We start from the raw sequence: 23,764 nt of genomic DNA, 5'->3' as shown, positions 1-23,764 counted from the left end.
CTGAAGAAAAAGAACGTTCATTTTTCTTTGGATTGTCACAGAGTAGGTTAAAGACCTGTATCAAATCTACCATTCTGTCCCAAATCGGAAGTTTTATATTTATGTATTTTTAAAAAGTAATTCCTTTTATTCATTCTATATCATCTTTTAAAAACTACATAGAACATTTAAAAAAAATTCCTCATCCTATCATGACCCTTTAATATTTTAAATTAAGATACCAATTAAAGATTGGAAATAATCTTATTCAAAAGGAGGGACTGATTTTCATCTTAGGACCACTCCAACCTAACTAAAAGAAAAAGGCTACTAACTAAACTGAACTTCTTGATTCTGTGCAAAATGAAGGTAAAAAGCTAACTCAAGTTGTTCTTACTATAGCCCTAGCTCTACTGCCCTCTGCTGGGTGAGCTACCTAACTACACCACACAAATCGTTACTGCCTTAAGAGAGGCCTTTACTACAACTAGGTGCTCAGGAACTATGTAGGAGAGACATTGCAGGATGGGAGTGAGGAAGAGAGTGCAGAAGAAAAAGCTGCACCTATCCACTCATTCATCTAGCCAGATACTTTTACACATCTGTAAGCACTACAACTACACACACAATACTTAACACGGACAGAACTTCTGAGCACTCCTCTTGAGTGCATGTCATGGTTAGACACTGTGGTGACGGAGACAAAAAATCCCTGGCCTCAGGAAGCTGACAGTCTAGTGATGGAGATAAACGAACAGATGGAGTACATGAGGTAGCGGTTAAGTGCCGCTGCAAGATATAAAGTGGAGCAAGGGAAGGGAACAGGAATCCCGTTTTAAATAGGGTAGTCAGAGAAGGCTCTCTGAGGAGGTGACACTTAATTAGGGAGGAAGTGAGGAAATAAAGTGAGGAAGCAGACTATAGGAATTCCTGGAGGAAGGGCATGCTAGACAAAGAGACTGGCAAGGACTCTTAGGGAGAATAAGCCTGCCACAAAGCACCATAGCAAAGCAGGGAGCCTGGTGCAAGAGAGGAGGTGAGAGGGGCAGGCAGGAGCCCGATCATGTAGGCTGTAGGTCATGGTGAGAACACTGAAGTTCTAGGATGTGATTACCTATCAGAAGGTTCAAGTAGGATGATGAAGTGACCTAAGTGGGAGAAGGAAGGGGGACTGTCACCAGGCCACAGCAACAGTCCAAGAGAAATGCAGTGGTGGCTTGGATGACAAATGTAGCAGCGGAAAAAAGAAATGAGTGGATTCAAAAGATATCCAGGAATTGTTTTCTAATTCTCCAACAGGTTCATTCAGGGATCTAAGATCAAGATTCAAACTTCTGGCTCCTTTATCACTATTTCTCAAAACATGCTGAGAATACAGTGCCTCAACATCATATCTAACGGACAAAAATATCCACAAAATCACAAAACACTTCATTTGTTGACCATCTGCTATTACTTTCATTCAAAGATAAAATTCTTTAAATTTTGCTACCTGTTAAAAAACTTGAAACACAAGTAATCTGAGTTTCCTACTTCTTGGGTGAATTTACATAGACTGTCATACAAAGCCACAGTTCCAAAGTGACTTTAAACATTACAATCCACTTAAAGGCCGATTTTTTTAGGTTACTATTCTAATTAGTGAAGCAACTAAGTTACGGGTATAAAAAGCCTGTGTCAAAGTGATGCTAGCCCCTTATTACCTCACCACCAATTAACACTGCCACACCTAAGAAACTGGGGATCAAAGACCCTATTTAAATCCAGTGCAATGCGCTAAAAACTGTCAGGGATGTTCCATCCCAGTTTTAGCATGCCCCAGATTAACTCCTTAACCTCTGTACTGGAGACTTAAAAGCATAATAGTCTGTGTTCCGGACTTAGAACAAAACCTACTCAAAATTAAGACATGATTGTTTAATAAAACATGCATAGAGAATACTTTATGTTCTTTAAATATTTAATTACCATCAATAAAGATCCTCTAAATATTTGAGTAGAAAAATCCTGAAATCCACATATACCTCATGATAATCTCATGATACTGTGCTTTCACACAGAATGTAACTGACTGTCGTCCAACCACCAGTCCCTGTTCTCAAATAGGAGCAGGACAAAGTTAGGTGGGAGGGAGGCAGGCAATGAATTCAGGAAGGGTAAGGTTGAGACCAGGCAAACAACCCCATCTCAGTAAAGGAATAGTTGGTGGAGGATTTGTCAGCCTTCCCACGATTCTTCTGGTCCAATGTCTGAATAGGTGAAGGAATAAACACCAAATAAGCAGGAGATTCCTAGTGTCCATATGGCTGTTCCATAGGTCCCAGCCAAAGACAGGATGCAGGATCTTCCCCATGGTATCTAAAATTGGCAGACAAAAACCACTGGTGGGTGCCTGGCACAGAACAGGCATTCAGTATTTGCTGAATAAATGAATTCCTTAGGTAAAAAATGCTTCGCTAGATGTAACTAGTGATGTTACTGAAAAAAAAATCTTTGGGTATGAAAGTATAAGTCTTTTTTCCCAAAATGCATAATGAAAATTTTATGATGATGTCAACTGCCCAAAATTATGCCAATATATTATTACTTTAAAAACTATATGGAGGTCAGATCAAGATGCCAAAGTAGGAGGACAGGGAGCTCACCTCCCCTGACAAACATATCAAAATACATCTACATGTGGAACAATTCACACAGAAAACCAACTGGAAACTTGGCAAAAGAACTCCTATACAACTGAAATGGCAAGAAAGATTTCCACATAACTGGGTAGGATGGAAAAGAAGCATAAAGTTGGGGCCTCCGCCCCTGGAAGGGATCTGAAAGGAAGATAAGGTCCGCACAGGTGAACCCTCCTCCTGGGGTGTGAGCAGGCTGAGCCACTGACTGGGCATCCCAGTCCCGGGCTCCTACACAGAGGAGACAAGCCTGGTTGGTTGCTGGGAAAACTGCTGGGGCAGACAGAAGGGCTGGAGAAGCCTAAACTCTGTTCTTGAGGAGTGCACGCGTGCTGGCTTGCCAACAATCAGGGTGGAGAGGGCCTTGCACTGGTGCCTGCCGCCTCGCTGCACTCCCCAGTCCAAGCAGGGTGAACACCCTGGGCCCTGCTCACTCCACATCACAGCTTGGCACAAGAGCTCAGCCAGCCGGACCCTGGGAAAAGATTCATTCTTGCTACGCAGAGACAGTCCGGGGGTCCAGGGGTGATCCAGGTGGGGCAGCAACGGCCACCATAAGCACATGCACAGGCAGTGCCACTGAAGCACGCTGCAGTCAGTCTCCCGCCCGAGCAAGCACCCTGGCCTCACCCACTCCACAACTTGGCACTGGATCTGCGGCAGTCAGGTCCTGGGAAGACTGCCACTGAGGCAGCCCAGACCTCTGGTGGCAGAACAGCCACCTCAATTCCTGCAGCCACACGCCCCAACTTCCAGTCCCAGCTTAGCAAACGCTCCGGCCCCACCCACTCCAAGCCACAGCCCTGCACTAGATCTGGGACAAACACAATGGGGGAAGAGACGGAAGCTTGGGCTGTGTGTGAGCAGAGCCACAGACACCTACACAGACACCACCTCGGTCCTCTGTGAGCTCACAGGCCTCACTTGCTTCAGCACTCCCCTCCTCTGGGGCAGAGCACACACTCAAGGGGAAGGGAGCCTGATTGAGCCTGACCCTCAGAGCTTCTATTCCAGCAACTGGGGGTCAGACTCCACCCTTATCAGTGTGGTGATAGCCACAGGGCAGAGAGGAAGTCCTGCCTCACACCCTGCACAGGCTTTAGATCCTCCGACACCAACCACACCCCCTATCAACGTGATAGTGGCCAGCACACTCTGAGGGAAGACGTGGCTGGCATCCATATCAAAACCAGCCCCTACACCCAAGACTTTGGATACACACAGTCTACACAGGGGTGCTCCCACATAAAAACACCCCTTCAAGACCAAAATAGATAACTTTCTCCTAAGTTCATAGAGACAGAGAAAGTTAAGTAAAATGAAAAGGCAGGGGAAGTAGCACCAATTAAAAGAGAGGAATTCCCTGAAAGAATAAATAATGAAACAGAGTTCATCAGTCTACCAGACCCTGAGTCTAAAAAGTTGGTAATAAAAATACTAACTGAATTAAGACAGATTATTGCTATAAACACAGAACACATTAAGAAGGAACTAGAAACCCTAAAGATGAACCAATCAAAAATAGATAATTCAATTTCGTAGATGAAAAACAATCCAGAAGCAATGAATAGACAACTAAATGACACAGGAGAATGCATAAGTGATCTGGAAGATGGAATAATGGAAATCACCCAATCAGAACAGCAGACAGAATGAAAAATTTAAAAACATGAAAGCAACATGAGATCTATGGGATAATATAGAACAGGCCAACCTACACATAACAGGGGTTCCAGAAGGAGAAAAAAGAGAGAAGGGGATCAAAAATGTACTTAAAGAAATTATGGCTGAAAACTTCCCAAACCTGAAGAAGGAAACAGATATCCAGGTACAGGAAGCATGGAGGCTCCCAAACAAGATGAACCCAAAGAGACTCACACCAAGACATGTCATAGTTAAAATGGCAAAAGTTAAAGATAAAGAGAGGATTCTAAAGGTCATGAGAGAAAAACAGAGTCAGTTACGAGGGAACCCCCCCTAACATCATAAGCTGATTTCTCTGCAGAAACTTTGCAGACCAGAAGGGAGTGGCATGACATATACAAATTCCTGAAAGGGTAAAACCTGCAACCTGTGATACTCTATCCGACAAGACTATCACTTAGAATAGAAGGAGAAACAGAATTTCTCAGACAAGCAAAAACTAAAAAAATTCAGCAATACTAAACCTACACTGTAAGAAATACTGAAGGGTCTTCTCTAAATGGAAAAAAAGAATCTATAGGAAAGGGAAAATACCAATAGGAAAGGCAAATATAAAGTAAGGATTGAAGATCACTTAAATAAATCAGTACATAGATTAAAAAACAAACAGAAAATGTAAAAGCGATTATAACTACTATTTTACATCTTCATGCTTATTCTTTTACTGCTTATATAGTTCTTACTCCCCTCCTCCACATTTTGTGATCAAAATCACAAAATGTGAAGGAGGGGAGTAAAAAATGTAGATCTTTTAGAATGTGTTTGGACTTGAATAACTTAGTTTAAAGCAAGTAGATATAGTTATGGATCAACATACATGAACCCCATGGTAACCACAAATCAAAAACATACAACAGATTCACAAAAAAGCAAAAAGAAAGGAACTCAAGCATACTACAGAAGAAACGCACCAAACCACAAAATGAAAAAGAATAAAGTAGAACTGGAAAACAAGGAATAAAATGGCAATAAGTACATACATATCAATAATTACCTTAAATGTCAATGGATTAAATGCTCTAATCAAAAGACATAGAGTGGCTATTGTATAAAAGAACGAGAAACTGCAATATGCTGCCTAAAAGAGACTCACTTCAGGGCAAAAGACATACCAGACTGAAAGTGAAAGGATGGAAAAAGATATTTCATACAAATGGAAATGACAAGAAGCTGGGGGTAGCAATACTCATATCAGACAAAATAGACTTTAAAACAAAGGCCAGGGGCTTCCCTGGTGGCGCAGTGGTTCGGAATCTACCTGCCAATGCAGGGGACATGGGTTCAAGCCCTGGTCCGGGAAGATCCCACATGCCACGGAGCAACTAAGCCCACGCACCACAACTACTAAGCCCGCGCTCTAGAGCCCACGAGCCACAACCACTGAAGCCCGTGCGCCTAGAACATGTGCTCTGCAACAAGAGAAGCCACTGCAATGAGAAGCCTGCTCGCTGCAACAAGAGAAAGCCCGCCCACAGCAACAAAGATCCAACGCACCCAGAAATAAATAAAATAAATAAATTTTTTAAAAAATCAAACAAACAAAGGCCATAAGAAAAGACAAAGGAGGGTATTATATAATAATAAAGGGATCAATACAAGAAAAGGATATTACACTTGTTAACATATACACACCCAATACAGGAGCACCTAAACATATAAAGCAAATACTAACAGACATAAAGGGAGCAATTGACAGGAACACAGTAACAGTAGGAGACTTTAACAGCCCACTGACATCAAAGGACTGATCATCCAGACAGAAAATCAATAAGGCAACAGAGGTCCTAAATGACACAAATGACCTGCTGGACTTAACTGATATGTACACGACACTACATCCAAAAAAAAAGCAGAAACACATTCTTTTTAAGCATGCATGGAATGTTCTCTTGGCTGGACCACATACTAGGACACAAAACAGCCTTGAAAAATTTAAGGCGGTAGAAATTATATCAAGCATCTTTTATGAACATAATGGTATAAAACTAGAAATCAGCTACAGAAAGAAAAACGAGAAAAACACAAAGATATGGAGACTAAACAACATGCTCTTAAAAACAACAGTGAGTCAATGACGAAATCAGAGAAGAAGTAAGAAAATACCTGAAGACAAACAACAATGAAAACAACCTTACAAGATTTATGGGATACAGTAAAAGCAGTTCTAAGAGGGAAGTTCATAGTGATACAAGCCTTCCTCAAGAAACAAGGAAAATCTCAAATAAAAACTTATCACCTAAAAGAATTAGAAGAAAAACAAACAAAGCTCAAAGTCAACATAAGGAAGGAAATAATAAAGATCAGAGAGGGAATAAATAAAATAGAGATCAAAAAACGATAGAAAAGATCAATAAAACCAAGAGCTGGTTTTTTTTTTTAAAGATAAACAAAAGTGACAAACCTCTAGGCAGGCTCACCAGGAAGAAATGAGAGAGGACTCAAACAAACAAAATAATAAATGAAAGAGGAGAAGTAACAACTGATACCACAGAAAAAAAAAAAAAAAATCATTCAAAGCAATCTACAGATTTAGTGCGATCCCTATCAAAATACCCATGACATTTTTCACAGAATTAGAACCAAAAAACCCTAAAATTTATAAGGAACCACAAAAGACCCAGAACTGCTAAAGCAATCCTGAGAAAAAAGAACAAAGCTGGAGGTATAACCCTTCCAGACTTCAGACTATACTACAAAGCTACAGTACTCAAAACAGCATGGTACTGGCACAAATACACACAAATAGATCAATGGAACAAAATAGAGAGCGCAGAAAGAAACCCACACACCTATGGTCAGTTAATCCACAACAAAGGAGACAAGAATGTACAATAGAGAAAAGACAATCTCTTCAACAAGTGGTGTTGCAAAAGCTGGACAGCTATATGTAAAACAATGAAATTAGAATATTCCCTCACACCATATACAAAAATAAACTCAAAATGGTTTAAAGACCTAAATATACGACATGACACCATAAAACTCCTAAAAGAAAACATAGGCAAAATATTTTTTGACATAAATCTCAGCAATTATTTTCTTAGGTCTCCCAAGGCAAAAGAAATAAAAATAAACAAATGGGACCTAATGAAAGTTAAAAGCTCTTGCACAACAAAGGAAACCATCAACAAAATGAAAACCTACGTAATGAGAGAAAATATTTGCAATGATGAAACTGACAAGGTGTTAATATCAAAAGTATATTTATAAACAGCTCATATAATATCGAAAAAACAAATGACCCAATCAAAAATTGGGCAGAAGACCCAAATAGACACTTTTCCAAAGAAGACATACAGATGACTAACAAGCACATGAAACACCATTAATTATTAAAGAAATGCAAATCAAAACCACAATGAGGTATCACCTCACTGAGTTATCACAGTCAGAATGGCTATCATCGAACAGTCTACAAGTAATAAATACTGGAGAGGATGTGGAGAAAGAGGAACGCTTGAACACTGTTGGTGGTAATGTAAACTGGTGCAGCCACTATGGAAAACAGTATGGAGGTTCCTTAAAAAACTAAAAATAGAAGTACCACATGATTGAGCAATTCCACTCCTGGGTATATATCCAGAAAACATGAAAACTCTAATTCGAAAAGATACATGCACCACAATGTTCACAGCAGCACTATTTATTACATAATAGCCAAGACAGGGAAGCAACCCAACAGATGACTGGCTTAAGAAGATGTGACATATACACACATACACATACAATGGAATATTACTCACCACACACAAAAAACAAAATCACCATTTGCAGCAACATGGATGGATTTATGGAATCTTATGCTTAGTGAAATAAGTCAGACAGAGAAAGACAAATGCTATATGATATCACTTATATATGGAATCTAAAAAAATAACACAAATGAATCTATATACAAAACAGAAACACTCACAGACATAGAAAACAAACTTATGTTTACCAAAGGGGAGAGGATGAAGGGGAAGGACAGATTATGAGTATGGGATTAACAGATACGAACTACTATACATAAAACGGATAAGAAACAAGGATTTACTGTAAAGCATAGGGAATTATACCAAAATCTTGTCATAACCTATAATGGAATATATTATGCAAAAACCCCCAAATCACTATGCTGTACACATAAAACTAACAAAATATTATAAGTCAACAATACTTCAATTAAAAAAAAAAAGAACTATATGGAACTTATATACTAAGATCTACCAAGATAGTATATAGGTCGACCAAGCAAAAACTGGACCATTATTTAGTATAAAGATTTTGCAGAAAACATAACTTTATTAATGATAATGTTGCTTAAGCTAAAAAAAACTATCTGAAAATACTTTACCAAATAATCATATAATTTCCCCTTTTAATTGGTTGTGGGTACAATTTTATAACTAACATTATAACACAAAGCACCCTTTCTGCTAGTCTGCCTTGTTTTACAATTTTATGCTAATTTATATATTGATACAATACTAATAACTAATAAAATATAAGTATTATGGTAAGATTATTGATTCTGAAATACTAGAAAGCTTCATATGATGAATCTTAGGTATTATCACTGAATTTTTAAAAACAGGATATTGCTTTTAAACTTTTAAAATCATGTTTATTTAGCTTATTTTAAAAATATATAAATTCTAAAAATATATCATACCAAGAGTTACCGATAAGGACTTTTTACACCTTCCAGTTCTGCCTACATTCCCAAAACGCATCCCTGCCACCAATATCACTGGGCGTAGGGGGTTGGGGGCAGCCTATGAGACAGTCACTGAGGAGGGGCCACACCTCAATGTGAGTCAAGTTACAGTTAGAGCTTAGTCATAGAATAATATGTCTACCACAGGCATCTTTCCTTAAATTTAAATTATTCTTCCATTTTTTCCCTAAAGCCTTTCTTTCCTCTATCTCTAGTTCCTGAATAAGCCCTCATCCTAAACACTCATTTATTTATTTTTTTCTCTCTTGTTCCACTGGTGTAACATAAGAGTTTATGTTCAGTAAACTATCTTCTGGAGAAGAAAAATCAAAACATGATCAAAGAATTTACCAAGTTCAAATTCTAAGACTCTAAAAACCTAAGTGGTTTAACCATCGGTTGCCCAAAAGCATTCTTTGTTTCTTTTCCAAGATGATGATGATTCTTCGTACATTTCCTAAAAAGCAGAACGATAATAACAATTTAAAGGAGAGCATTTTAATAAATGCAAATATATCTGAATAAATCAGGCAAATGAACATCACAACTATTTATATCTGCTCCTCTTTTAACAATCCAATGGCCATTTGCATAAGGCATTAAGAGCAAACAAAGGAATAAACGTGCTCCCTACACTCAAGGACTCAGTCAAGTAGGAGAAACGACAGATAAGAAGCCTTAACAAGACAAGGGGCAAACACAGAAAGGAATAAACAATTAATTCCACTTGGGATCATGACAGGAGACAGCCTGGGCAAGGTTATGTACGGAAGATGGAAGGTCTTTCAACACTTTTTTCTTTCCAGACACACCTACTACTTCCACATTTCTAAATATGCGTTTCCAAAGGCCAAAGGGGTATTTCCATTCGCTTTGAAATTAACAGACCACCCCAAAGGTTCCTAAACAGGTCTGAGCTGCGTGCTGTTGGCAAACACCCTGTAAGTGCGTGCCCTACCCACCTGCCCATCCCTTGCCTGTATCACAGATGATCTCAAAGCACAGGCTGAAACCAGAACCAGACTAGAATTCAGGTAATTTTTGGACAGAAGGGGAATAAGAATATATCACTTTCTCTTCTCACTCTCTAGTCAGGTTCTATTTCTGCAGGGGTAGAGATCCAAATTCAATTATCCTCTGAACACCTGTACACCCTCCCACCCTCTACACACAGAGAAGTAAATAGAAAGCCCAGCCAGTTCTTGAAGCACCACAATGAGTATACCCCCAACTCCTACCCACTCCCTTATTTGGGGGGCCTACCGTCTCATCTACTTTGTCAGCTGGCTGTCCATTCTTTGCTCCAAGGCAAAGAATCTCTTCCAGCCAGGCTCACAATTCATTCTGGAATACTTTTCCTACCTTGCTCTCTCCAGGGTCTCATGGTCTATCAAAATTGTGGCAGCCTTGTTCACAGCAAAGCAACCAGATATCTGAGCTTCACTAAGACAGATTCCTTTCACATATCCTATCCTCTAATCCCTAAGTATCCCCTTATAACAATGGGTTTCAGTTTTTATCCAGAAAATATGGTCACTAAATTTCACAGGTGCTGGTTCAGAGTCCAATTTGCTCATCTCACCACTGGTCCTTCACTCTGGCCTTCTGCTGTACTGGGCAGTGAATCCATTCCTCAGCTTTGCTATCAGCCACAATGTTGTGGGCAATTTGAGGCTCTTAAGTGTAATTACACATTTCTGAGAATACAGAGTGATCCCACTGTTGAGGTTACTACACCAAGGGAGAAATCAGGGAGCTGGGCCTTTTCCTATCTTCAGAATGCTCTATTTAAGCAGGCACTTGTTTGCTTTTATTGATGGGTTTGATGTATGGATGGAAAACAAGCTAGAATTTCCTACTTAGGTTTTTTAAGTCCACTTACTATGCATTTTCTCCAAGGAGGGAATATCCCACTTTTCTTTTCCTAAAATGAAGGAGTTCTAGGAGAAGGCTCTTTTGCCTTGAGAAGTCTCTATTTTAGTCAGTGACTACATAGCCATGCATTATTCCTGCTCTCCAAAGGAAAGACCCTCTAACTCAAGGGAATTCTAATATAAGGGATAATACTTCATATATGAACCACTGGAACGTTCTAGACTAGGAATTCTAACTGTTACCACTTGTTGAGGTCTTCTCCAGGCCATGCATTCTTTGGGGCACATATTTTTCATGCTTAATAAACCCTGGAAAGGAGATTATTACATAAACATCCTATTTCCTAGAAAAAGAAAAGAAGATTCTATAAAGTCAGGGAAGTACATACTCTGTATGTACTCTTCTTCCTGTTCTTTAAAAATTCCTGAGAAAAATCATGTCCAAAGACAAAATTAGATATTTTCCTAACTTACCTTTTTCCATATGGGCACCTTGGCTTTTAAAGTATCAATGGCATAGCTCACAGCTTCGAGGGATGCAGTCCTATGGGCTGAGGACACAGCAATGATAATGCTTGCTTCTGACACTGGAACTAAGCTTTAACAAAATGAAGGAAAAAATTCATCATCTCCTCTGAAGCTACAAGTTAAGAAATCTACTAGACATGTGAAAAAAAATAAAAATTCCAGTGAAGCATTCCTAGAACTAAATATCCAGTTCTGTTTTACCTGAACATCCCATTTAGTTAGAAAACAGTAATTCATCCCAGTTGCATTTAGCAGGAAGTGCCAAGCTTGTGACTAATCTGTAAGCATGTATCCACTAAATTTATCGAATGGGCAACAAGATGAAAAGTACCTCACTGATTCAACAAATATCTCATCAAACAAACAAGGCACAGTGCCAGGTAATGCCTAGAAATACAAACTAATCGCATGATGAATATAAGGTAGAATTTAAAGTATTAAATAGCAATGAATAGTAAATAACAGAATTGATAACATTAATAAAATTATAGTTACCAATAACTAATAGATGATAGATTTAGTCCCATTGCTGGGTTCTTTTCAAAGCCTGGAACTCCACTCTTCTTAGTGATACAAAACAGCAAACTAATCTAATGACCTTAAAAGGCTTTTACATCAAAACAATCTCAGATTGTCATATAAACAGGGTACAGACTACAAAACAGTTCTGAAAAGGTCTCATGGCCTTGAACACACATCAGCACAGGCTGTTGGGCACAGGGCCAAAGAATCTTGCACATTTGGACTTTGTTACAGCATCAGCCATTCTCCAAATGTTACAATGTAACAAGCAGCCTTAAAGGCACTGTCTGCCAGAATGATAAACAAACCTCCCTCTCAGGGTAACACAGGATGCCAATGAAGGATTCCAGAATCAGAATTAGTACAAAGGCGGAAAACAACTACACTTAAACTTTTAAACTGATAAAGGAAATCATACCCAAGCCGATGGAACACTGCTATGTGTTTGACTGGCCATTTCTGTCTAATGTCACTACAAATTTTTCTGACTTCATTTTCTGCCATTGGTAGATATGCTTCATACTCTAAGCTAATGACTTTTTTCCCTTCGAAGTTATTCCTTGTAGTTCCTAAAATTAAAAACAAAATTACAAAGTAAGCTTTCTTCCTACAGTAGAAAAAGCACACTAATAGAATAAAAGGATTATTTTTGAATAGACAAGTAGCACACCAATTTGTATAAAAATTACTTTGAAATTTTCTAAACACAAAAACTTGATTAGAAAATCAAGATAATCATCACAAAGATGAGGAAATAAAATGACACTGATTAGCCAGGTTTACTGAAAACATTCAAATGACAAACCAGTATATATTCCCTCTGTAACAATTAGAATTTGACCCTTAAAAGGAAAATATTATGTTCCCAGGATTACCAGAATTCTCTCTGCTAATAATGACTTTTAGTCTACTTTTTTTTTTTTTTTGCCTTTAACATATGTTAATTTGAAGATTACTAACACAAAACAAGAACTAAAAAAATTTCTACTCACCACCATGGGTAATCGTGGCTAACTGCTCCATATCTTAAAATCCTCTTACTATTAACACTGAACATGAGAAACACCTGCTAATTTCTACTGTCCTGTATAGTCAATAGATGCCATGAAAATTACAACTCACCTACAAATAGGGATATTGCACCACAGAATGGAGAAATCACCAGCTGTGAGACTTCATCTACTGAAAGTTGCTCAGATGTGAATTTTATTATATCTTTTGATTTCTCTTCAACTTCATTTATATCTTTCCTGGAAATAAAATATTACCAAACCTTAACATTGGTACTAGAGTAAAAACACCCAACTTATAGGCTATGTTTCAATTTATATATTTTTTCTACATTAGATGCGTTAGGAGGCATGATTTGATCTGAATGATAAAAATAAGCAAGTGTAAAGTTCGAGCAAAACTCAGTAATTTTACAAATATCCCTAACGAATCAAGCATGATATAAAAAGGAACTTACCATTAACATGATCACTTAAAATGAAATCTATTTCATTTGCCAACATATTCCAAACTCTGGAATTGCTACTCTTATCTCCTGCATCCACACACACATCACCTCTAACCACTGGATTACCAAGCACCACACCCAGAACTGCCTTTTTCTTTACCCAAAAAAGGAGGGCAAGCAGAATGATGCCTCCACAGGAACTGGGTTCATTTCATAATCAGGCACAACCTCAGTTAAGTAACTGAGGAAATAAAAGAATTGACTGCACGCCTATTCACCAGATGCTGCAGAAGTCCTTTGCCATGCATTTCTCATTTCATTCATCAAGCGTTTATTTCGTACTCACTAAGGGTCAGAGACTAAGCCCACACACTGGATACAGACCAGGGAACAAAAGACCTGGCTCCTGTGCTCAGGCACTTATGCTAGAGGAGGAACAAAGCAATAAATAGGAATTACAAATAGGGATAACTTATGGAAACAAACAGCGTTCTAAGATAGAGCATGGGGGCTGGGGAAGGTGTGTTTAAGATAAGAGGACCATGCTACTGAAAAAAAACCATTCAGATGCTACTGGATTCCAAGATGCTTCAACCTCCTGTACATGTCACCTGAGCTTCTTCCAATTCATCTTGCAATACGATATAGGTAACCCAAACATCGTCTATGAACTTCAGACCACACTGAGTTCCCACAACTTGATTCTATAATAACATAGATTCTAAAACTGCATGTTACAAACCCTGTCAAACACACTCAAATCATACACAATGTTGCTGAGTATCTTCCTAGTCTTCCCAAAGAACAGCTCTAACCATCACACACAAACACACACCTATGGCAGCCCATTGTTTTCTGAATAAATTACAAAATCAAAAACAATAGTATTTTTCTATATCATGGTGGTGATATGGTGACCACAGTTTCCAAATAAAACTGAGATACATATCTAATGGAGAATTCTATTATTTCCAAATAATAGAACTAAGAAAATCCAATCTCTATCAATGCCAGGCAGCTGGCTTTACAATATTTATTCTTCACTTCTGAGGCACTACCCTCCAGAAGAGTGGGGAAGAAATGGGTGAAAAAAATAAATAAGCATCCTTGGCTTGTTCTTTTCTTTAATAAAACCAAAGTTTTGTCATCCAATATGATAGTTACTTGATTTTGGAGAAAAACACTATCAAATTAAGGAAGTTTTCTTTCATTCCTAACTTATAAGAATTTTCAATTAGGGATGATTATTAATTTCTACATTATTTATTTCTCAGTTGACAAATTAAGCCTCATTCTGTCTGCCTCTCCAGACCATACTAAGAAATGTTCCTCAGTGTGGAGGAGCCTTAAAAAACTAAAACTAGAACTACCATACAACCCAGCAATCCCACTACTGGGCGCATACCCTGAGAAAACCATAATTCAAAGAGTCATGTACCACAATGTTCATTGCAGCTCTATTTACAATAGCCAGGAGATGGAAGCAACCTAAGTGTCCATCATCGGATGCATGGATAAAGAAGATGTGGCACATATATACAATGGAATATTACTCAGCCATAGAAAAAAAAACGAAATTGAGTTATTTGGAGTGAGGTGGATGGACCTAGAGTCTATCATACAGAGGGAAGTAAGTCAGAAAGAGAAAAACAAATACCATATGCTAAAACATATATATGGAATTTAAAAAAAAAAAAAAGGTTCTGAAGAACCTAAGGGCAGGACAGGAATAAAGACGCAGACATACACAATGGACTTGAGCACACGGGGAAGGGTAAGCTGGGACAAAGTGAGACAGTGGCATGGACATATATACACTACCAAATGTAAAATAGATAGCTAGCGGGAAGCAGCCACATAGCACAGGGAGATGAGCTCGGTGCTTTGTGACCACCTAGTGGGGTGGGGTAGGGAGGGTGGGAGGGAGATGCAAGAGGGAGGAGATATGGGAATATATGTATACGTAGAGCTGATTCACTTTGTTATAAAGCAGAAACTAACACACCATTGTAAAGCAATTATACTCCAATAAAGATGTTAAAAAAATAAATAAAAATAATAATGGGTTAAATTTTAAAAAGCAGAAATGTTCTTACACATTATCCTACTCAGACATGGCTTACTTTATTTGGAAAGATGGAAAGATGACATGGGTCCTAGAGCCACTAGCAATATAACTATAATAATAAAGCTGTTTTTTATACCTGGAAAATAATAAAGCTGTTTTTTATACCAATATAACTATAATAATAAAGCTGTTTTTTATACCTGGAAAATGGTAAGCGTTTTTCAGGAAGAGTGATCTTTTTACTTTCCAGCTATGCAATTTTTCTACATTTCTCTGTGCCCAGGAGAGCTATTATCCAGTATTAACAAGCATATTTGTGGAAAACTACACAGACAGTCCAATAATAATCTGAGTTCAAATGTTGGCTCTGCCACTTATTAGCTATGTGATCTTAGACAAGTTTCTTAACTTCTCCCTCCTGCAAAATAGGAGTATTAAAACTCCAGTGTCTAGCGCTGTGCCCGACACAAAATCTCAATAAACCATGTTAAATCAATAGAAGGAACAAATCAAGATGACATTAAACTGTTTACAACACAACTGATGCAGAGATGATAGGTATTTATAAGTCCATCTGCACCAATAAAGAGTTGCTGCTTTACCAAGAGTTGGTACAGACAGCCTGACAAAGAGTATACAGTTAAAGGAAACCATATATAAGTTATTATCTGTATGATCCTTCTCCATGAGACTGGCTAAGAAAAACCTATCTCACATACCCAGGTGGCTCAAAAGCACTATCCTCCACTAATGGGGGGGATAATGGCAATTTCGTCTCCTGATTGAAGGATGAGGAGCTGATCTCCAAGCTCGACATATTCTTGACGAACAGCAAATATCACCTGATTTCTGACGTCAGCCAATCTGAAGGGAAAAAAGTATAATTAGATGTATCAATGCTGTTAGACTCCAAATCTCCTCAGCTAGCTGCAATCAAAATTACATAAATATTACTTTATGAAGCATCATCTGCAAAATCACTAATTAAACTCATATTTTGCACAGAAAGGATATATCCACTGAAGAACATACTTATTCACCACAAAGAATGCAGTAAACTGCTAACAACTCTTTACTGGATGTTGGGTGTCTTGGGGAATTAAAGAAACAAACAAAAAAACACTAGACTGGAGACAACATTCAGACCAGGTCAAAAAAAAAAAAAGGACAATTTCTTAATCAGTACATGCCCTCCCCAGGAGCTTTCCATCTAAGCATACAAGTATACTAAGTATACCCTGAAAGGTTCCAAAACACCAGGTGCCTCTCAGTAGGTATAACGTTAAAGGGAAAGTAGGAAGAGGCCCCACTACGTTTCATTGATTATCAGGGCATTTTAAGAACTTAAAAAGATATGAAATCAAGAAGGAATAATTTTCTTTATGAACATACATTGTGGGCTGTCTTTTACACAGCACTAAGACTTCCAAGTTAAACATTCACACAATTTAAGTGACACTACTAATATACCTTGAACACGTTCAAACAGGCCACTTTTATATTTTGTTTCAAAAAAGGCTCAGTGAGGTACGAACAACAGCAGTAAAATGATACATTTTCAAGAACCAGAAAAAAAATCAAATATTGTAAAAACTCAAATTCAGCAGCAGCTGTTTGTTATCTTTCATTTTTCTTTCAATCTTAAAAATTTCTATTTTGAGTTCTCTAAAGAAGGGGCAGGACATCAAAGTTTAAAGCACACACTTTTAACAGAATACGTAACAATTTCATTTAATGTTACAAAAATGCAGAATCTACATTTTCAGTATTTTGTAAATTATAAAAGCAAATATAATCATGTCCCTTTGGGAGTATCACAGCTCACTGTGCTTTTTAAGTAAAATATCTTTAACCTTTATTAAGGAATTTTGCATTTTTAAATACTAGAACTTAAGTTTTCAGGAAAAAAATACAACTAATGATCCTTTTGACATTAAACGTGGAAATCTAAGTTAACTTTTTACTTTTATCATTTACTCACACATTTTTAAATATTAAAAAGTGTTAATCATATACATTCTGCAGATTTTTAACTACCCAGGATGGCGCGTTTCTATCTCATTCCACAGCTGCAATGCTTTTATTTCTTGTGGCACAGAAATGGTCTCTGAGCGAATTCCTGTTATTTCAGCACTTTCTGCAAAATACAACACTTCCACCTGAAAAGAAAGAATATGTTTTTAACAATAACAACCCATAGTCCTTTTCTGACTGTCCACGCTGGGTTTTGTTTTTCAAATGTATTACTTTAATCAAAGACACTTTTTATAAATTAGAAAAAATTTAAAGTGCCCATAAAAATTTCAGCATACCTACAAGCTCAAATTTTGAAAAATTTTTATGTTTTAAGTACAAGTCAGACTAATTTCCAGATGCTTTTTAGTTTTATAAATGTTACGTGTGCCACAACTAAAATCCTAACAATATCTTCTTAGAAACCATGAGGTTGGCCTTTAACTGACATAAAATTATAGCACCTTTTATACTTAAGCAGTGAACAAATGTCTGAATCAAGAGATGAATTACACAAATAAATGACCAAATAAATGAAAGACACGTCCTTCACTGTTGTCATATGACCTTTGATTCCAGTCTACATTACATTGAACCCAGCTGTCCAGGATTAAGTTATGCAACATACAAACCCTGATATTTACAAAAGCAGATGAGTCTGAAATACAGGATAAACTTCTATTTCCTAGGACAAACCTATGCAGACAGCCTGGTATCTAAGCCATCCGACCAAGTAAAATAACCCACCTGTGAATGAAAGCAAATCATTCTCTACGAAATAATCAGAGGTCTGCAAATAATCAAGGGTTCGCAAATGCACAGATGGAGCACATTTCATCAAAGAATGCTTAGTTAAGGGCATTTCTTTCTATATTGAAAACTTGTCTTAGAAACGAACAATCTGAGAAGCAAGGGCAAATATCAAGGGTGATTTAGAAACCAGCTGGTCTTCCAGGCCGTCACCTGCAGAACAAGCGTTCGCGGAATGGACTTGACTTTCGTTGGGGAGACCAGAGCAAAGCCTCCGAAGTCGGGAGGGCCTACCGCGGCGGTGGCGGTCGCCGGGGTCTGGCCGAGCAGGACCGGGTCCGTGGAGGGAAAAGGCGAGGACAGACACAAGCCCGGAGGGCCTTCCCCATTCTTACCTGGCACCGCGGCACCATACCGCCAGCGAACCCTAGCCGGGTATCCCGGCGCGGAAGCCGAGGCGTCTGATCGACGCAGCGCGCAGGCGCAACCTGCCTGCCACCGCCCCCCCCCCCCGCCCACAAAGAGCATGCGCAGAGCTAGCTCCTCCCCGCTGTTCTCCCCGCTTCGTTTGCTAAGCAGGCTCCTAGAACTGGGTGTTCACTCGCAGAGATGGGTCGCGGTGGTGGGCGAGAGCTGTAGGTGTCGCTAAATGGGAAAAGGGCTGGCCACGCATGTCTTTAGCCTCAGCTGAGAGGCTGAAGTGTGGGAGAGCTGACCCCGGACTCTCCTGGACACCTGCCACCTCCCTTATAGAAGCTCGACTGTTTTCGCCGCTCAACTGCAGGGTTCTCTTTAACACTTTATCTACCCAACCTTCTGCTTAATGATTACTGTTCCCTAAAGACTTAAAGCATTCAACGTATCTGAGCACTCGAACTGTATCACATTTACACTTTGCCTGCTTAGTAATTTGTCCACACGCCATCTAACATCAACATTTTTGGCACCAGGGGCCAGTTTTGTAGAAGACAATTTTTCCACGGAAGGGGTGTGGCGGTGGTTTTAGGATGATTCAAGTGCATTGCATTCATTGTGTACTTTATTTCTATTATTATTACATTGTAATATATAATGAAATAATTATACAACTCACCATAATGCAGAATCAGTGGGAGTCCTGAGCTTGTTTTCCTGCAACTAGATGGTCCCATCTGGGGGTGATGGGAGACAGTGACACCCCAAGTGTGTTGCTAATGTCCAGTCTCCTCTGTGATCTCGTTTTCGTTGCTGTCACTGCAGAAAACCCTGCTTCACAAAGACAGGATGTTGGAAATGCAAGCAGGCTTTTCAGTGCTTTTGTGGCAATCTCAGGATATTCCACCTTGACTTTAATCCAGAGCGTATGGAGATTTGAAGTTGTCTCAAACATAATTTTAAGGGCACCGTCATTTGCGATCTCAAGCAGCTGATCCTCTTCTAGCACGGACAAAGTTGATTCACCTGGCTTATTCACAAATGGGTCTCAGATCCATTCCTTCCCAGTTCGGGGGTCTTTTGTGGTTGGGAAGTAATGCTCAAACTCTTGAAAGCTGAAAAGAGTGATCAAGCACCAGCTGGGAGAAAGAAGGCCCTGGCTCAGTCTCTCAAAATCTCTGCTAATGTTTGAGACATGTCAAAAATCCCAATGTTCACTCGTCGTCCCCATAATTCCAGTTTGGCTTTGAATGCAGCCACGTTATCTGCTGATTTGAACACAGTTGTTGTTCTCCCCTGAAGTGACAGGTTGAGTTTGTTGAGCACGTTGAATGTGTCACACAAGTAAGCAAGTTTTGCGACCCATCTGTGTCACTGAAATGTGCTGCCAGGGGTGACTGTTTTTCTAAAAGAAATCTCTGGAGCAGCTCTCGTAACTCAGAAACTCTGGCCAGTGATCTACCTCTAGAAAGCCATCTCACTTCTGTGTGTAAGAGAAGACGTGTGCTCTGCGTCCGTCTCCTCACAGAGCTGCACGAACAGACGTGAGTTAAGGGCATGTACTTTAATGTGGTTGATAATTTTAATCACATCCTGCAAAACGTTAAGTTCAGGTGACATTTTCCGGCTAGCCAGCATTTCTCTATGGATGACACAGTGCATAGACTCACATTCAGAAGCGACCTCTTTGACCCGAGTAGTGAAACCAGAAGGCCGTGAAGTCATGGCAGCAGCTCTGTCCATGCATATATGGACACAAAATGACCAATTCAGTTTTCCTGTTATGTAATCATTCAAAGACTTGAATAGTTCTGCAGCTGTGGTGTTGGCAACAAAAGTGCACATAACATATCCTCATGCACATCCTCCTGAAAAATAGATTACACAAATACAAGCATTGTTGCCTTGTTGTCAACATCAGTAGACTTGTCAACCTGGATTGTGTACCACAGTGACTCATTAATCCTAACAATTGTGCCTCAATATCGTCTGCTATTTCACCAGTTCATCTAGTTACGGTGCTAGCCGAAAGAGGAATACGTGTCATCTTTTGAACTGCAGCCTCTCCTAAAAGTTCATGACAAATGTCCTTAGCAGCAGGCAGGATCAACTCTTCACCAATAGTAAAGGGCTTCTTAGCTTTAGCAATGTGGTTAGCCACTAAGAATGATGCTTTCAGGGCAGACACATTTGATGAACTTCAATAATTGCTTCTGTTATTTGTGTTCACACTTTTTTTCTTTTGAAAAACTCCATAGGCTTGTCTTTTAATGCAGGATGCTTGACCTCCATGTGGTGAAGCAGTTTTGAAGGTTTCACAGCTTCCTTGGATAGCCGGTCGCCACATATTATACAAAGCTGGCTTGGAGAATGTGAATCACCTGTGGCAATGAACCTGTAATTTAAGTAGGACTCTTGGTATTTGCTCTTAAATGCAGCTTTCTTTTTGTTGGCAGTCTTAGAGTCTTCTGCTGTCTCATCATTGGGTCTTTCCCCCTTTTCAAAGAAGCTCTCCAGTGATGTTTGTTTTTTACACATTTTGGGTAGGGTTAGCCTGTGGGCTTACCAAAACTGTGACTGAGACAAGTGTGCAGTGCCGGAAAGAGGCGCAGATGGAAGTGGTAAATAAAATAATGGGTGGGCCAAGCGCAGACTAAAATAAGTGTCGGATTCTGACTTAAAGCCTGCCACCAGATGCAGCTTATCACTTGCCACTCACTGATAGGGTTTTGATGTGAGTCTGCAAGCAGTTGATTTATTATGGTCTCTGTGCAGTCAAACCTCTCTGCTAATGATAATCTGTGTTTGCAGCCACTCCCCAGCACTAGCATCACTACCTCAGCTCCACCTCAGATCATCAGGCGTTAGATTCTCATAAGGAGCTCGCAAGCTAGATCCCTCACATGTGCAGTTCACAGTAGGATTTGTGCTCCTATGAGAATCTAATTCTGCCGCTCATCTGACAGGAGGCGGAGCTCAGGCAGTAATGCGAGTGATGGGGAGCGGCTGTGAATACACATGAAGCTTTCTTCTATCAGCTCGCCCGCTGCTCACCTCCTGCTGTGCGGCCCGGTTCCTAACAGGCCACGGACCAGTACTGGTCCATGGTCCAGGGGTTGGGGACTCCTGACCTAAAATCTCCAATATTTTACCAACATAAACTCTTTTATTTATTTATTTATTTTTCCTCATTAAACTTTTTTAATGGGTCTCAAATTCTGTGACAGATTTTTGGTCAAGTTGTTTCCATGAAAAAGTACTGATTTTAAAAATAATAACTTAGAACTGCCACACACAAAACAAATGGTCCACAACACATTCTCCTTTCCTTCTGAAGGTTTTACGATGCATTGGTATCATTAACCAGTCTTTTGCTATTAAACTTAAATGGCCAATTGAGACAAACAGCTCTGAGACCGTTCTTCCACCACTGATTAAGACTGGGGTGGCAGGTATTGGGGATAATATTCATTTAGCCTTCTGAGCTTTCTGGGCAGACTTGGTGACCTTGCCAGCTCCGGCTGCCTTCTTGTCCACTGCTTTGATGACACCCACAGCAACCGTCTGTCTCATGTCACGAACAGCAAAGCGGCCCAGAGGAGGATAGTCAGAGAAGCTCTCAACACACAAGGGTTTGCCAGGAACCATATTAACGATGGCAGCATCACCAGATTTCAAGAATTTGGGGCCATCTTCCAGCTTTTTCCCAGAACAACGATCAATCTTCTCCTTCAGCTCAGCAAACGTGCAGGCAATGTGAGCTGTGTGACAATCCAGCACAGGTGCACAGCCAGCACTGCTTTGGCCTGGATGGTTCAAGATAATCACCTGAGCTGTGAAGCCAGCTGCTTCCATCCGTGGGTCATTTTTGCTGTCACCAGCCGCGTTGCCACGATGAACATCTTTGACAGACACGTTCTTGACATTGAAGCCCACACTGTCCCCAGGAAGGGCTTCACTCAAAGCTTCATGGTGCATTTCAACAGACTTCACTTCAGTTGTCACGTTGACTGGAGCAAAGGTGACCACCATGCCAGGTTTGAGAACACCAGTCTCCACTCGACCCACAGGGACAGTGCCAATACCACCAATTTTGTAGACGTCCTGGAGGGGCAAACGCAAGGGTCTGTCAGTTGGGCGAGTTGGTAGCAGGATGCAATCCAGAGCTTCAAGCAGTGTGGTTCCACTGGCATTGCCATCCTTACGGGTGACTCTCCATCCCTTGAACCACGGCACGTTAGCACTTGGCTCCAGCATGTTTTCACGGTTCCAGCCAGAAATTGGCACAAATGCTACTGTGTCGGGGTTGTAGCCAACTTTCTTAATGTAGGTGTTGACTTCCTTTACAATTTCCTCGTATCTCTTCTGGCTGTAGGGTGGCTCGGTGGAATCCATTTTGTTAACTCCAACAATTAGCTGTTTCACACCCAGAGTGTAGGCCAGAAGGGCATGCTCACGGGTCTGCCCATTCTCGGAAATACCTGCTTCAAATTCACCAACACCAGCGGCAACAATCAGGACAGCACAGTCAGCCTGGGATGTGCCTGTAATCATGTTTTTGATGAAGTCTCTGTGTCCTGGGGCATCAATGATGGTCACATAGTACTTGCTGCTCTCGAACTTCCATAGGGAGATATCAACGGTGATACCATGCTCGCGTTCAGCTTTCAGTTTGTCCAAGACCCAGGCATACTTGAAGGAGCCCTTCCCCATCTCGGCAGCCTCCTTCTCGAACTTTTCAATGGTTCTCTCGTCGATCCCACCACATTTGTAGATCAGATGGCCAGTAGGGGTGGACTTCCCCAAATCTACGTTTCCGATGACAACGATGTTGATTTGCGTCTTCTCCTTTCCCATTTTTGCTTAGGTTTAGCGGTGGTTTTCACGACACCTGTATCCTGGCGGCAAACCCTTTGCAAAAAAAGATAAACTCTTTTAAATTGCATAGTTATGTGGGTATAAACTAGGTGGCCCTCCCCTTGGAGCTCACAGTCCTGGATGTGAGACAGTCATAAACCAGTGATGGTAGATCAGTGCACCAAATGTAATACTAGGGGTACATGTTACATTTCATAG

General features: G+C 39.9%; 1 protein-coding gene and 1 pseudogene across 2 annotated transcripts in view; both read right to left on the bottom strand.

Annotated features, from left to right (window-relative positions):
* MOCS2 (molybdenum cofactor synthesis 2) overlaps positions 1-23,764 on the bottom strand; it is a 51,395-nt gene that overhangs the window by 1,060 nt on the left and 26,571 nt on the right. Inside the window, exons 2-7 of one of the 2 annotated variants that reach the window (XM_060009509.1) lie at positions 17,549-17,670; positions 16,231-16,375; positions 13,107-13,234; positions 12,403-12,553; positions 11,409-11,532; positions 9,412-9,517 (exon numbers count right to left, since the gene is read on the bottom strand). In XM_060009509.1, the coding sequence (XP_059865492.1) occupies positions 9,449-9,517; positions 11,409-11,532; positions 12,403-12,553; positions 13,107-13,234; positions 16,231-16,328 (570 nt within the window). In that variant the 5' untranslated portion in view covers positions 16,329-16,375; positions 17,549-17,670 and the 3' untranslated portion in view covers positions 9,412-9,448. Of the gene's footprint in view, positions 1-6; positions 9,518-11,408; positions 11,533-12,402; positions 12,554-13,106; positions 13,235-16,230; positions 16,376-17,548; positions 17,671-23,764 lie in introns of those variants that run through there. The other variant, XM_060009508.1, reaches the window with a different exon arrangement.
* LOC132423585 (elongation factor 1-alpha 1 pseudogene) overlaps positions 17,575-23,764 on the bottom strand; it is a 205,026-nt pseudogene continuing 198,836 nt past the window's right edge.

This window comes from Delphinus delphis, chromosome 3, assembly GCF_949987515.2.
Source record: "Delphinus delphis chromosome 3, mDelDel1.2, whole genome shotgun sequence".
NCBI classification, from domain to species: domain Eukaryota; kingdom Metazoa; phylum Chordata; class Mammalia; order Artiodactyla; family Delphinidae; genus Delphinus; species Delphinus delphis.
Note: the sequence above shows the minus strand (reverse complement) of the source record. Positions and strands in the feature narration are given on the sequence as shown.